The 15,564-nt window shown below is 44.8% G+C and overlaps 1 protein-coding gene across 1 annotated transcript; it reads right to left on the bottom strand.

Annotated features, from left to right (window-relative positions):
• Positions 1-237: 237 nt before the first annotated feature.
• Positions 238-11,766, bottom strand: UBR7 (ubiquitin protein ligase E3 component n-recognin 7). The gene is made up of 11 exons (XM_054634014.2): positions 10,228-11,766; positions 9,907-10,040; positions 9,703-9,763; positions 8,508-8,603; positions 7,358-7,411; positions 6,418-6,523; positions 5,174-5,358; positions 4,512-4,643; positions 3,936-4,098; positions 3,060-3,121; positions 238-2,258 (listed from the first exon to the last, which is right to left on the bottom strand). Exons 1-11 carry the CDS (start codon positions 11,179-11,181, stop codon positions 2,166-2,168), a joined length of 2,040 nt encoding a protein of 679 aa, XP_054489989.2. The 5' UTR covers positions 11,182-11,766; the 3' UTR covers positions 238-2,165.
• Positions 11,767-15,564: the final 3,798 nt, after the last annotated feature.

Genomic DNA, 15,564 nt, shown 5'->3' with positions numbered 1-15,564 from the left:
ACACAGAGGAAACATGACCCTGTCCTGCTCTAAACTGTGATGGCCAGCAGGCTGCCATCCCTTGTTTCACACCTGGGTCAGGCAGAAACAAAGGTCTAGAAATCCTGGGTTTGATTAGGTCCCATTATGCACCTTGGTGGCTTGGCTAACAAGTCATCACTGGGCTCCCTCTGCCTGGTTCGAGGATGTAACACTACAGCAGCACTGAGAGAAAACAAGACAGTACACAGTGAAAAGTTATTTTAATCTTTTTATATTGTAGTTAGATGTGCAGTTACAGCTCCTGTAACAGTTGCTACCAAAATAAGAGCATGTGCAATACCCAGAGTTAAATTTAAAAGCAAATAGGAAAGGGCCCTGGGGGTCGATGGCACATTGAGCATGAGTCAGCAGTCCCCTGGCAGCCAGGAGGGCCACCCATGTCCTGGGGTGCACCAGGTCCAGCATCACCAGCCAGGCAAGGGAGGGGATTGTCCTGCTCTGCTCTGCACTGGGGCAGCCTCACCTCGAGCCCTGGGGGCAGTTCTGGGTACCACATTATAAAATAGAAACAAAGCTGTCAGAGAGTGTCCAAAGGAGGGCCAGGAGGACCTTGAAGGGCCTTGAGGGGAAGCCATGTGAGGAGGGCTGAGGTCACTTGGTCTGTTCAGCCTGGGGGAGACTGAGGCGAGACCCCACTGCAGTTGGAGCTTCCTGTGAGGGGAAGAGGAGGGGCAAACACTGATCTCCTCCCTGTGGTGCCCAGTGACAGGACTGAGGGAATGGCCTGAACTTGTGTCAGGAGAGGTTCAGGTTGGATATCAGAGATGAGTTTTTTACCCCAGAGGGTGGTTGGGCACTGAACAGGCTCCCCAGGGCAGTGGTCACAGCACCAGCCTGACAGAGTTCAAGAAGTGTTTGGACACTGCTCTCAGGCACATGGTGTGACTCTTAGGGTGTCCTGTGCAGGGCAGGGAGTTGGATGTGATGATCCTGCTGGGTCCCTTCCAACTCAGCATAGTCTATGTTCTATGAAGCTGCTCAGCTGAGCATCTATGCTAAACTACTGTTTGTAAATAAAATGGTCAGAAATAGTTAATAGTGAGAATGATAAAAGTCTACCTTTGCTTTTCAAAAACCATTAACATGGAAAGGCAGAATAGTACCCCATGATATAGAAATCCTCAAAAACTAGAAATTTAATGTATGTTTTGGGGTCTAACTACATTAGGCTCCAAACTTACAAAATCTTAATTTTTAATTGCAGCTACGTGTAGTCTTAAAAGTCAGTGAAACATCTCCTGTCCCATGATTATCACAGTGGTTATAAAAAGAACATTCCATACTGTAGCAACATACCAGGATGCTGCAGTGTTTTCAGCAACATTTATAAAGTAGAAGAATTTGCTGTAGGCTAGTTTTTAAAATCAAAGCATATAACAAACCCCCCCATGCTTAGTTTGTAATTTAGTACCTCCTCCTAGTTCTTGTTTTTGTTCTGATGAGCAAATTAAGATCATCTGAATTTTTTTTTTTAACCACAGAAATCATCCCTGTCCAATACTAGAAATAAGATTTTTAATGTAAAAAACCAGACAAAACACTGTGTTGCATCAAGCCTAAGCTCAGCTTTCCCATTCGCAAGCAGCCCGGGGAACGGGAGCGGGCAGGCAGCAGCGCTGGTTCAGCCCAGCCCGGCCCCCAGCCCCGGAGGGGCCGCGACAGGGCAGGGACAGGCAGCTCCTCGGTGCTGGGCCCTCACCGGAATGGCTGCAGCCCCACGGGAGGAGGCAGAGCCATTCCGGCAGGAGAGCCGGGAGCGCGGGGCAGGGCAGGGCAGGGCAGGGCGGAGGCCGGGCGGGTTTAGCACAGGCACAGCTCCAGCCCCGGCAGTAACCAGGGGAGCGGCAGCACACGCTGCTCCGGTAGCCGCCCTCCTCCCCTGGAGACACGGCCGGCTTTGCCGGGAATGCCAAGTCCATCGCTACTGAAATCCCTCTACGTGCCATGTAAGGATTTGTTAAGAACATGTTTTAGGTGCTACAAATGAAGGAAGTATAAGACAAAATGATGATGTTTCTTGGACAGCTGGATTTTGATGAGAAGCCAAAAACTGAAGATGCCTTTTCTGTTTGCCAGTGAACATTGTTTTGCCAGTTGTCCTTTCAGACCCAAACCCTCTCAGTCTAACTACAGTAGTACTGCATCCTGTTAGTCCGTCGCCTTTTCCGAGACTGAAATTCTTCAAAGAAGTGCTGAATGTCTTCTCTTTTAACCACCTAGGAGAAGCAGCATGAAACCCAAGTTGTGGTGGGAGAGCTTAATTAAAGAATCCTGTTTTATCTCCACACATAATACACAAAGCACAGAAAAGCAAATACTCTGAAATGTCTCTGGAACAGCTTTCCTGTTGCACCTGAAGGAGAGGATTAATGCCCAAATTCTATTGTAGATAATACAAACAGGGAAATGAGCTCCCCAAAGGCAGAGCAAAGACATGACCAAAGTTCCCAATGGTATTTTAATGACTTTGACCTCTTGCTTTTATCATCCAGAAAATTTAACACAAAGCAAGATTTTCACTAGCTTGCTTCAGGGTCATTCCAATGTAACTAAGAATAGCAATACAGCAAGTCAGCCAACAAAATGCAAGTGATATTTAATGATGGCATGCAAATTCCTGCAGGAAAACAACTGACAAGACTGACAATCATGGTCAGTCCTTATTCTTTTAAGGGTTTAGAGTCAATATAAGAAAAACCAGAAAGGTTAAAAGCTTTTCTTCTTGAATATCTTACCTAGAGCAACAGAGAGCAACAGAAGTTTCATTTTAATCTAAGAACTGCTCTCAGTACCTTGCAGATAGATTTCTGTAAAGTTCCCATTATCTCTCAACAATATCGTTAAAGAATTGTTAACCTCAAATCAAATAAGCGATTTCAGATTTCTACTGTAGTGCCAGCAACTCCAAGAGACAAGAAAAAACATTACAACAGAACATCACGGTATTCACCACCCAGCCCTCAGCAGTTCTTTAAAACACATTTTCTGGCAAACAAATTCTGAAAGTTGCACCTTACCGTTCCCTCATCTGCAAACCTCCTGAGATAGTCAGTCAGTTCTGTCTTTAAATCATTGTATTCTGGATGGCAAAGCAAAGGCAAAGAAAACAACAGTAAGATACTCAGTTTTAGTTTAACACTGGCTCAAGAACACAACTTGTTCTACTTCCTCTTGTCATTTGTTAGGCTTAATTCAGACAAATCTAGGTTTGAATGAGATTATAAATAATAATAATGTAAACATGAGAAGCCTAATCATTTATGAGACTAACTGATGCAGTGTGTCTGTTTGGGTTGATTTCAGAGAAAGATACAGAGATCAGTGAGTGAATTAGTACAGGTAACCAACAGACTGGCCCTGCTCCCAGCTTCCCCCACAAAAGCACGTGTGGGGTGTGGTGGGAAGGTGCAGCCTGTAAGTGGGGACTGGGACACTGTCCTTGCCAGAGTGCAGAGCCCTGGCTGGACTTGTAAAACACCTCAGCACTGCCTTGTCACTGTGCTCTGCAGCAGAGCCACAGGGGACACCTGGCTGGCACTCCTCAGCCAACAGGAGATTGCCAAACAACAGCATAGGGTAAGATAAATCAGCCAGACAGCAGAAGTTCAAATTAATGTTTAAATATTCACATTACAATATATCACTATCATTGCAGTATCTAAGATTTTAAACAGGGTGAAAGTTCACACACCATCCAGTGTCTCACTGTAAATTACAGTTGTCATGGTGGGCCAGAGAGGACCAATCCTGACTGAGGTGTGCAACCTGTCATACAGTTGTCTGCATGTTACTTAAAAAGTAGTTTGACACTACACACTAGATATCAATCTCTTGTGGCAAACTGTTCAGGTAAAGCATGTTAAGGGAGACTCTAAAAATGAAGTTGTATTTACCACAGATGAGTTCCACTTGCTGCACTCTGTTCATACTGTTAAGGGTGTCCATTAAAGGATCTCTTCTCTCTGTCTCTTGGTCACTGGTACCTTTATTTTCATAGGCCAAGACAGTGTCACATTCATCTGTCAGGAACTGGACTTCAAGCTCTGAATACATTTTCTGGAGAATAAAGTGAAATTTATGTGACAAAACTTCTCAGATGGAGGCGCTCTCCCCCAGTCCTCGTTGTGTTCAGTATCACAAATAACAACAATAAAAATAATAAGGTGAATCTGTATCCAGTGTTTCAGAATTCTTCTCTTAACAACTTCCAAGCAATACTGGATTAAAGCAGCAAAGAAAATACAAACATTTAGAAACCCTTTCCTGCTATGTTAATCCCACAGGATTCAATGTGAATCTTTAGGTGGAAAGAAGTGAGGTTTCACCATTAAGAATATTCACACAGATTTTACCTAAAGCTTCTCCTCAATGATAGTCTGGGAGCTCCTCCCTGCCTGTCCCACATCTGTGATGGTAATGAAGAGAACATACATACCAAACATACATACATATGAAGAGAACATACATACCAAACAGTCTTCACAAGTGCATAATTTGCTCCTCCAGCTGGATGGCCAAAAGGTGGCAGTATCTTTTTTTACAAATGGCTTGCTTTGGAGCTCTTTCAGCTTGCAGATGAGCTCCTCACTCTTAGTAACTACCTGAAATAAAATGAGAGTGTTCAATACTCTGTAACATCACTTCAAAGAGACCCTGTTCTTTTTGGCACATCCTTCTCCTTAGGCAGGAATTTTCTTTTGTCTCAAACACATTTATTTTTATAAACAACCTATATTACCATCCACATGAGAATTCTGATGTAGTTTCAGCAATCTCCATGGGAAATTTCTGTATAAATTTTCTGCAAAAACTGTAAATCTTTAAGAACTCAGAGCTGGACCATCATGCAAGTGCAGTTACACCGTGTATTGGAACAAAGAGAAGTCACCTCAGTGTACTGGCCAGGTGGCTGAGAAGAAGGGACAGATGAAGCCCATCTGCAAACAGACATTACATCTCTTGACAGCCCTGCTCCACAGCTCACACTGTGCTCCACAGAGACTGCAGGACTGAAGAGGAACATGGGAACAGACTGAACACCCTTCCCTGAGCCTGTACAGAGTGAGGTGGGCTTCACTTCAACTGTCAGCAGCACGAGGATGTGCAGCTCAGAGCAGAAGGCACATTTTACCTCAGTACAGGCAGACCCAGAGCTAGTGGATGGTTCATTAAACTGTTCCAATTGCTTTTCCTCCTTTGTGTCATGGTGTTCCCCTCCAGCTTCTTTTTTTATTTCTTTCTTCTGCTCTTCACTTTCCTCTACCTTCAGGACAATCCCTTCATCTTCAAGGGAGCTTGCTTTGGTCAAAGGAGGAACTGGAAGATACATACCCACAAATAAAAATACTGTGCCAGAAAAAGTACAGACCACTACAGACATTCTCTCAGCTTCTCCTATTCTAAAACACTCTGCTTCCCAAAATCTAAGCCCTAGGAGAGAGAAGAGGGAAGAGGTTCTTCACTAAGATGCTGTCCTTCTTGACACCTCTTGCAAGCTATCACAGTTTCAGTAACTGTCATGTGCTTTTTTTGTCACGTGACTGTGTCGGAGTTTTTCATTTTCTCCAAACACACCTCAAAAACACCACCCCAGATTAACTATGCTAATCTCTTATTTAAAACAAGTTTCTGTTTGATGCCAATTCAAGAATGTGCCCTGTGACAAAGCTGGTTAGAAGGAGGAAAACCAAAAACAGACAAACACCCCGTTCGGTACTATTTACATTAGAAGGAAAAGAACTTCAGGTAGCCAACCTTGAAAATACCATGGAAATTTTGGGCACACAACAAATCTATCAGCAGCTGACACAAGCAGTAATTTTAGGAGAAACTAGTGAGAAACTAGTGAGAAACTAGTTCTTTCTACAGAATTCAAGTCACCTATTCTTTTAAGTCCACAGAGCTGGCGTGATCACAGGGAACGTGTGTCCTGAGCACAGCCCCAGCCCTACCCAGATTAATGTTAAACATATTCATTCCAGGTCACTCTGCCATTCACTCTCTGCTGCTCAGAGCGTCTGTAAGAAGTGTTTGCTCACTGCTTCCCTTAGGATGGCTCTTCAGTTCTTTGATCCAGTTTAGAAATTAAGTTCCTTGAGTCACGTACTAAATCTTCACCCATTTTGTGCTAGACATCTTTGATAAAGTAACTAGAAGCAAGCAGCACTGAATCAAGATTTAAGAATGAAAACTGTTGGGGTTTTTTTACACAAATTACTGCCATCCCCCATGTTCCACTGCTGAAGGTGATTGTCCAATATAATTAATGAGTATCATTTCTCCAACCACTTAAAACCAATATTATGTCATTAACCAACCATGTATGAGAAATACATGCTGACAAAGTACTGGCTCAGATCTCTTGACTTTCTTTACCTGCTAATTGGGGTGCATAAGCCCATAGGAAATGGCAACGTTTCATGCAGGCCTGGCACACCATTTCATGGAAATCTCCACTTTCCGGGGGAACTGCTCCAAGATGCTGTCAGAAAGAAGTGAGCACCCAGAAGTGAAGCATCTATATTGATCACATACTTGAACTTGAGAAGAATTCAGTCCCAAAGCTGTCCATAAATTGATGAGAACTCTTTGGGCAATTAAAAGCACTTAGTGGCTTTCTTTTGAAAAAGCATTTCTGCAAAGCTTTATTTATGCAGCACAACATTCTTCATTCACACACTTAATACAGAAGAAGTTTATCTACAAGAACCCATCACTGAAGCCAATCGTTTTTTTTTTTCACTCTTTGATCTTGCAACTTTAAGCATAGAATTTCACTTGTGTCCTTCAAGGCACAAGAGGCTGAATCCTTAATGCTTACCCATTAAGTAGGGCACCCACTACAGTGCTTGGCTGCTTTCAAAAGACTTCCCCAAAGTTTGAAATCAAGAATGAACAGCACAGTCTGTTCCTTGCTACTTAAAGGAATTAAGAGTTTAAAAGACATTCTTTTGAAGGAAAAACTATTCAGATCGTTGATAATGATGTGCCTCAGTAAGAATCTTTTCCTCACCAACTATGCTGATTAGAGTTTTCTAATTAAGGAGACAGTTATAAAGTTATTACTTTATTCTTCAGTGGTAACCTTCAAAAAGGTAGGACTCTTCCCAGTATGTTTTAACTGGAGCAGACAGCAGTGCAAGAGTAGATTTTCAATGCTCCTTTACATAAGCTGAAAACAAATGCCTTGGAACTCCTGTATTAATCTCTTTTGAGAACTACAGCACACTTCCCAAGTAAGAATTACCATACAAACCTAGCCACCACCAACTCCATCCTGTGCAAATGGCAGTTCTGCTATTTATAGTTTCCTTACCCTTCCATGGAACCAGTCTTCACAAACTATGCACTGGATCATCTCATCTGGAATCTAGATGAACATTCATATTATTAGCATTAATAGCAACCTCCAGAATCTCTCACCAGTCTCAAACTGCAGGACCATGAAAATCCTGCTCAGTGAATTGCATTTCCCTCTTCACCCCTCAAAGAGAGCTGCCATTAATAAGTAGTCAGTGATTTGTTGGTCAGTTTGCTTCCCTCAGGTTCAACACATGTCGCCTCTCATATGACTGAGGCTGTGAAATCCCATTTATTACTACAAAACCAGTCTTCCCAGCAGGGCAAGACTTTCTCACAGAAAGCTGATAAAAGTTAATACACTACTGGTATCCTTCTTCCTATAAGCAGAAATGCATGAACAGACAGGTCAGCAGAAAAAAGATACTGATATTCCCATTGTCATCAGGTCAGTGAAAGATGCCAGAACCAAACTTAACTGGTCACCACACAGGACAGTATGAAATGCTTTGTTATTAAACAACTATTAATTATTTCTTCAGAAATGTTTTTAGCTGACTCTGAACTTGAGGGAGAGGAGCTTATAAACTGCCCTTTTTTGTATCTGAAAGACTTGTGGACTTGTGCTTCCCCTTTTCTTTAGAACACCTGATTCCTGTGACTGCTAACAACAGCATGCACGTGCAAATGCAGTGCTGTGTTTTAGTGTTCCAGAGAGACAAAAAGTGTTCTGGCTACCACCTAGGACTGTAGCTAGTGCGACAAGACAGACTCTCCCCAGCCCAGAAGCCCTGCCAGAGCAATGCTGCAGGCACAGGGAAGCACATTCTGACCTCTCCTATCACATGTAATGCATTTATTATGCACATTTCTCAAGGTTATAGTAACCCTGTCCCCTAGAGAAACTCTGCAACTTCAGGAAACTGCAGCACCATTGTGTCCAAATGATGACTTGTCTTCCTTATCTGTCTCTAAGGCATAAACATACTTTACCATTAGAAAAAAATTATCAAGTAATTACTTCACACAACACATGAAAACCAATATGGAACATAAGATTTCTTGAAGTGGGATCTTCCTTGAAAAGCTCAGTGATCACCCTTTACACAGTTATCTACCATAAACACCATCTATGTATGATTACTACTGGATTTTGTATGTCTTACCTCATCTTCAGGATCAGGGTAAGGTCTTTTGCATATACAGTACAATCCATAAAAGTTGTCATTATATTTATTTCCTGGATTCACCTTGCCCTTTTCCTAGGAGAAAAAGGGAAAAAGTCTCAAAAGACAACACAGTAAAAAACAAAAGATAGTAGATGACAAAAGACAGCCATTTCTGTTCTCCCTTAATTCCTAAAACCATCATTATTTTCATCAGCCTGAATATACAAAAAGAAAGATATTCTCCAGACACCTCTGCTTTACAATGAGCAGCAGATAGGGCACATGAGGAATGCTAAAGTTCAAAACTAAAGAGGAAAAACAGTCTGCTCACCCTTGTAGCAAATGGCAACTGTGGTGTCAGACAGATTAATGGACAGATGCTGAAGCTCACTTAACCTATACAATTGAATTTTCACTGAACTGAAGCAGAAGGAACAACCATGTGATCTATTTCATTGACTCAAATGAGAAGTGGTAACATCTTCAATTGTCACATGTGTCTGTAGGGATCACTGCACCGTGACTTTGCTGACTAGCTCTGGATCCATTTCAATTCTCCCAGAACAAAACAAGCATACACAAAACCACTGTCTGTTTCAACGTTTGGACAGCTATTATCCTGAGAGCACCAGTGCAAGCAAACCAAGCAGCATCTTGTTGCTGCCTCCTAGATGAAGACTGCCAGTTCCTTGAAAAGTTCAAAATGCCCACGAAGAAGAAAAGTAGAGGCAGCTTAATACAGTAAAAAACCATCCCAGCAGTAGGCACTGGTGACAAACTATTAGGGCACTAATGCCATCACAAAGGAAAGAGAAATGTCCCTCTGATAGCAGCACAGCCTTAAATTTTCTTAATGCAACTACAAAATTGCATCCCAAAAGGTTATTCTGAAACAGCTTAAAGCCAGTGAGATACGTGAGTGCAGAAACACCACAACCTGCCCCTGGAGGTGTGCTGACCATGGATGCAGAACTGCTGCCCTCATGGATGGCAAGGACCAAATGTTCCTTCTGCTCCCAGCATTTCCCTTCGGTCCCTCAACAGTTTTACTCCTTGCTGTAATATTCCCACCCTTTCTAACTTCCTGGGAGGACTGGAGGTGTCACATGAGTCAGCACTGGCTGAGGCAAGGCACCGCCCTCCCAGGACTGTTATTTTGACTCCGAATGCCCGAAACCTGTCTGAAGCTTACCGGGAGTAACTTGCACTGCAGATTTTTGAACTTGCTATTTCCACAGTCACAGCGGAAATTCCTGGAAAGATAAATGTAGCGTTTCAGGGTTTATATAAAGTGAGAACACGCTGGCTTTCGTATTCTGAACAATTCCCAGCAGTTTATCGGGAGCCACGGGAGCTGTGAGGCTCCTACACGGCCGCTCCCACCCCCGGCCCGTACCTCTTGGTGTAGAGCTCGAAGAGGCGGTGGGTGCCGTGGCACTCGTAGCTGCAGGCCAGGCAGATCCCCGCGGGCTCGGCGCCGGGCGGTGTGCAGGTGCTGCAGGCGTACAGGGCCTGCCGCTTCACCGCGCCCTGGGGGAGACACCGACCGACCGACGGACCGCGGCGTGAGGGGCGCCGGCGGACTGGGGGGGGGGCTGCACCGCCCCGCCCCGCCCCGCGCGCCCAGGCCTCGCCCCGCCCCTCGGCCCCGCCTCCGACCCACGCCCCGGGCCCAGGCCCCGCCCCCGGCCCCCGAGGCCCCCGGCCCCGCCCCCACCTGTGAGTAACTGCAGCGCTCGTGGTCGCTGCCCCCCAGCACGGCCCGCGCTTCTTTCTCCAGTTCTTCGTTCTCCGCCAGCACCTCCGCCAGGGACACCACGGGTTCCTCCGCGCCGCTCCCGCCGCTTCCCGGCTCGGCGCCCTCCGGAGCCGCCGCCTCCATCTCCGGGCCGCGAAGGCCGAGGAGCGCGAAGCGAGGCGGGAAACGCGGGCCCGAGGAGGCGCCAGGGGGCGCCACAGCGGAAGCGGAATGGCGCGCGCCCCACGTGACCGTGGGCGGTGTGTCACGGCGGGGCGGGGCGGCCCGCGCGGCCCGCACGTGACCGGCGGGGCGGGCACATGAGCGGCGGGCGGTGATGGCGGACCTGGCGGCCGAGACGGAGCCCGAGCCGGGCCCGTGCCGGGATCTGGTGGCGGAGCTGCGGGGCCGCGACGGGCGGACGCGGACGGTGCGGGTGCCGTACCCGGCGGCGGCGGAGGGCGAGGCCGCCCAGCTGCGCGGGCTGCGGGCGGCCCTGAGCGAGCTGCAGGAGCGGGTGGTGGAGCTGCTGGCGCCGCTGGTGCAGGAGGAGCGGGCGGCTGCGGGCGGCGCGCGGCGCGGTGAGTGGCGGGGGGGGCGCGCCGAGGGGGCTCCGCCGGCCCCGGGGCGCCGCCCGCGCCCCGCACCGTTCACCCGCGCCCGCCCCGACTCCGGCAGGTGCTGGCGGGGATGACGACGACGACGACTACAATGACGAGGAGGAGGATGAAGGCGAAGACGAAAACAACGTGGACGCGGCAGCGAGCGGCGATGACCCTCCCGTGAAGCGGACGAAGGTGCAGCAGCCGTGAGGGCGGCGCTGGAGGCCGGGCCTGCGCCCGGACAGGCTGTACCGACTGTAAGTGTCCCGGGCCCGCTGCACGGAGCCGCTCCCGCGGCGCTGCTGCTCCCGTTTAAATGCGAAATGTCCATCCCGACACTGGTTTAATACGGAAGCCTTTCCGAAAGGATGCGCCTGGGTGTGAGCAGCGTGTGGCTTACGAGGTGCCAGTGCTATGCTGGCACCAGTTTTTGTAAACTAGTTGGCAGGTACAGACTTTTCTCACAAATCTTCTGATTGGTAGGTTTTTTAATAACTTATTTTGAGTCACAGTATTTCTTCATGTGACACCACTTTTAAAATAAAGCAATAAAACCTGCAAAGAGTTATTTTGTCAAATGTGATCTTTAAAAGACAGCTTGTGTTTGTATGGAGAAAAAGCAATATAAGACCACTATAAGTATCAAAATTAACAAGCATGTATAGGACTGTGCCTGTTCCTGTACAATCCTACTGTGGAAGATTATTTTTGCCTATCATCAACAAGGTTTAGTCACCTGTCAATCAAGCTTCTGTGAACAGGTATAAAACACTCTTGATAGTCATTCCATAGAGCTTAAGGCCTAAGAGTGTACTCTAGCAGAATTTAACTGCCTGAATTAATACTGTGAAAAGTATTTTGGGAGGTTATTTTCATTTTCTTGTGTTCTCTGGGCACAGTTTGTGTATATGTTATGGAACCTGAGCAAATCTTGGGACTTACATATATAGGACAAAGTGTGGAAATAAATGAACTTTTATGAGGACAAAATTGTCTGCATCCATTTGAAATGCAGGGAAGAGCCAGAAATGAGGTCCAGTAGATGTGTCCTTGACTTTTATATTCTCAGATACTCTAAGATGCTCTGTTGGCAGATGAGATAGAAGCATAACTGAAAAGACCAACTCAGGTTGTACACCTGTTTTCCCTTTTCCTCCAGATAAACCTTCCAGAATGGTATGAACTGTCTAATGGCTGATTAGCAACATTTAACATTAGGCAAGAATTTGTGGCCTTTACCTATAAACCGTGTAAACACTCCACTGGCATGTCATGGACTGACAATGTTTGGTCTAAAGCAACAGACCCTAACTTAGCAGCACTGAAGCTTCAGGAGACCTTATGCAATTCTAAGTTGTAGGTTTGCTTGTGGCAAAGGTGCCCTAACTCTTTTGATGAAATGAAAAAACTTCATTTTTCTGAGAGTTGCTGTGAAGTTACCAGGCTTGGGAAGCTTTAGTGTGATGTGGTTCCTTACCCTCCCATTCTCCTACAGCTGTGTTCTAAACCCTGTCTGGAGAGCCCCATAGTCATCTGTGGCCCTGAATTTTAGGCAAAGGAGGTAAGCCTCAATGGAAAAAAGATGCTGTATTCTTCACCTCAGAGAGAGGCAGTGCTTTTGTACCCAACCAGCCTTCAAGGGGGCACAGAACAAGCTCAGTTCACCACATCTGCACTGGTCAGTGCAGTTTGTATGTCTTACTAATAGAACTTGGTTTTACTGGCCCAAGGGAGCTCAATGGATTTCCTCACTAAAATAAAGGGGAGAATGCTGGTGTGTTTGGATGGAATTAAAAGAGCTGATGTGATACTAAATTCTTGGTGGTTAGATGATAACCAACTACTTTTACTAGTTAGAAAACATAACAAAAAATGTCAAAACATGTCTCCTTCACAAAGACTGGGATTATATGATGTACTCTATTGTTACTGTTTTGAAATACTGAATTGCTGGCTCAAATAACTTTAAAGCTAAATTCACGAAGGAACTTAACAGGTTGCAGTGTTCTGTGTTAAAGAAAAGTTTTAAGTCTCAAGTATGCAAGGCACTCAGTTCTGTGAGAGGAGGTAATCTCATTATGCTCAGTAATTGGGGCATTGTCTAAAAGTGCAGTGCCTTTCCTATCTCCCAGAAGAGGGATCCACAGTCATCATTTTCATTAAAGGATTTGAATGCCATTCACCCATGGCAGCCCGTTTGATTCCCACTCACTCCATCTTCAAAGGTAACTTATCCATAAGCCATTATGAGTATCAGATTCTCTGCACTACCCAGTAGTCTGGCAGCTGGGACATCATGGGGCTTAACTCGGTGACTAGGTTAGCACTCAGCACTGTGAACACCTGAGCAATTCTGCACCAGCCACCTGGGCTAGACATGGGCCCTGAGGACTGAGTTGAGCAGATGCACCTTCTTATGGCTGTAGCATGTTCTTTCTTCCCAAAGAAACCTGCACCATCTTTAAAGAGAGCTAAGATAAATCAGTTCTTAAAATTTAACTACACAATAAAATTATTAAGCTGCTTTTGTGCATTAGGTAATTTCTAGAAAAGTGGTTCTCATCAAAGACTGTGACATAAAAATCAGGATTTAAAAAAAAAACGAGTAAGAGAAACTAGAGAGTGTCCTTTTAAGAAAACAATGGACCAGGCAAGAGAAAATAAGGAGAGTTAATATGTATTCTGCATCAACTGCAATGTTTTGTTCCAGGGATAGGTCAATCCTCATATTTTTAATTTAAGAAATGAATCAAATTTCCTACTTTGCTGCTGAAGAAACATGTCATAAGGAACAGATTTTATTGTAACTTACTTTTGTCCAAGTTTGAAGGGCTGCAGCCTCATGTTATGCTCTTGGACCTGCTCCCCCATGGCAGGAAATGAAGGACAGGCTTAGTAGCACCTGTGGCAGACACATTCCTGAGATGGAAGGGACTGTCAGGTAAAGGTCAAGCAGCTAAAGAAACTAAGAAAGATTGAGACTGCTCAAGTGATGTTCAAGCAGTCTGACAGTGCTTTGTCTTGTTGCACAAATGAAAAAAAAGAAATCTAGGGTAAGTGGCATACAGATGATCATTAATCACCCTCGTGTTACAGCTACTCACTTTGTTGGCAGAACATTAAAGCCTCAGAATGTTGCAAAACTTCAAGCTTGATTATCCCAAAAGTTTGTAGATGATCTCACTTTCTGTTACAGACAGCTCTTTGGTGACTCAGATAATCAGCCTTGACAATACCTATAAATTTTCAGAATAATCAAGCTGAAAGTTATTTCACTACTTTTTTTTTTTAATACTGCAGTAAAAACCAATTTATCATTCATTTTTATAGCCTTTCCTTTATTTACCCTATTGGTAAGATTCCACCTGTTGATGTTCCTCTGGTGTCAAAAATGCTGGAAGCACCCAGCAGAGCTAACTTAGCTCTTCTCCTACTCTCACTGTCTAATATTTGTATACACAATGTTAATAGTTCTCCACTGCTGTTTTCCACTCCAAGCTCAAATGCTTACGCACATAGCATTTGCTTGAATTAGACTGTGTGTTTTTCTGTAGTTAGTTGCAAAGCACATGCCTGTCAACAGCTGGAATCCAAAACAAGGCCTCTGATGGAAAAGTCTACGAACACGAGCCCCCGTTCTGCAAGTCCCCACCATGCCCAGCACGTGCTCCACATCCAGACAGCTTGGGTCATCCCACCAGGCCTGCCAGTGAACTTGCTAAGGGTCACATGCTTGCATGACAGAAAATGAGGTAGTTCTTCTTATCATTTTCTATTTTTGATGCTTCCTCTTATGCACTTGGCTCTTTAAATAATTCCATCTGCATACAATGTAACTGTTCAGTTTAAAACTACAGTGTGAAGTTAAAAATAGTCCAGCCAGAGGTATCTCTCTTACACAAGAGTAAAGAAACAAGGGGATTCAGTTTCATCCAGCAAGCCCCAAAATTTCAGGCTACAAACAATTAGGGCACAGAGCATAAGAGGACAACAAAAGATGAATTGAACACACACACTGAGGGAAGGACATGAGCACAGGCTACAGTAACTGACAGCCAGCACTGCTGCCTGGCACCAAACACACAAAAATACCCCACTAAACCAAAAACAAACAACAAAAATGAAAAGCTATTGATAAGTATCTGCATTAATAGACTTGTGTTTATAAACATTGAAAAGTTTTTATTTTATAGATAAATAGCATGGTGATTTTAAAAGTTGAGAAACAACACAACTTAAAAGCTCTGACTCCCCAAGATACTAACTACTCATCAGAGTTTATAATTTACTCTTACTCCAGCACACTAAGATGGCAGCTTCTTCCTTTTCATATTGCACTTAGAACTCAAACCCTTCTTGCAAAGGCTACATTGTTTTCAGGTCCTAGCACCAATGCTGACGATTGAAACCAGTGTCTCAAAGTATCTCCAAGTGCAAACAGAAAGTTTAAGGTATTGGAACTGCCATGCTTAAACACAGCAACAGTGAAAATAGTGTTCTCTTTCCAAAGGAAGAGAAAGACAACTCTCCAGGATTCCATTAAAGCAGTCAGAAATAGATTAGCATTTGAGATGATTAGATATGGACAATCACATACAGTTGAAATTATAGTCAAGGAGTTTAGCTCGTAATTCTTTTGAGCCTACTGCTTCTGAGAAGTGTATCTTGCACTGTTTTCATATTTGTTACTTCCATCATGGCTGGGACAAAAATT

Source organism: Agelaius phoeniceus, chromosome 6, assembly GCF_051311805.1.
Source record: "Agelaius phoeniceus isolate bAgePho1 chromosome 6, bAgePho1.hap1, whole genome shotgun sequence".
Classification (NCBI taxonomy): Eukaryota; Metazoa; Chordata; class Aves; order Passeriformes; family Icteridae; genus Agelaius; species Agelaius phoeniceus.
This window is presented reverse-complemented; position numbering and strand designations above follow the sequence as displayed.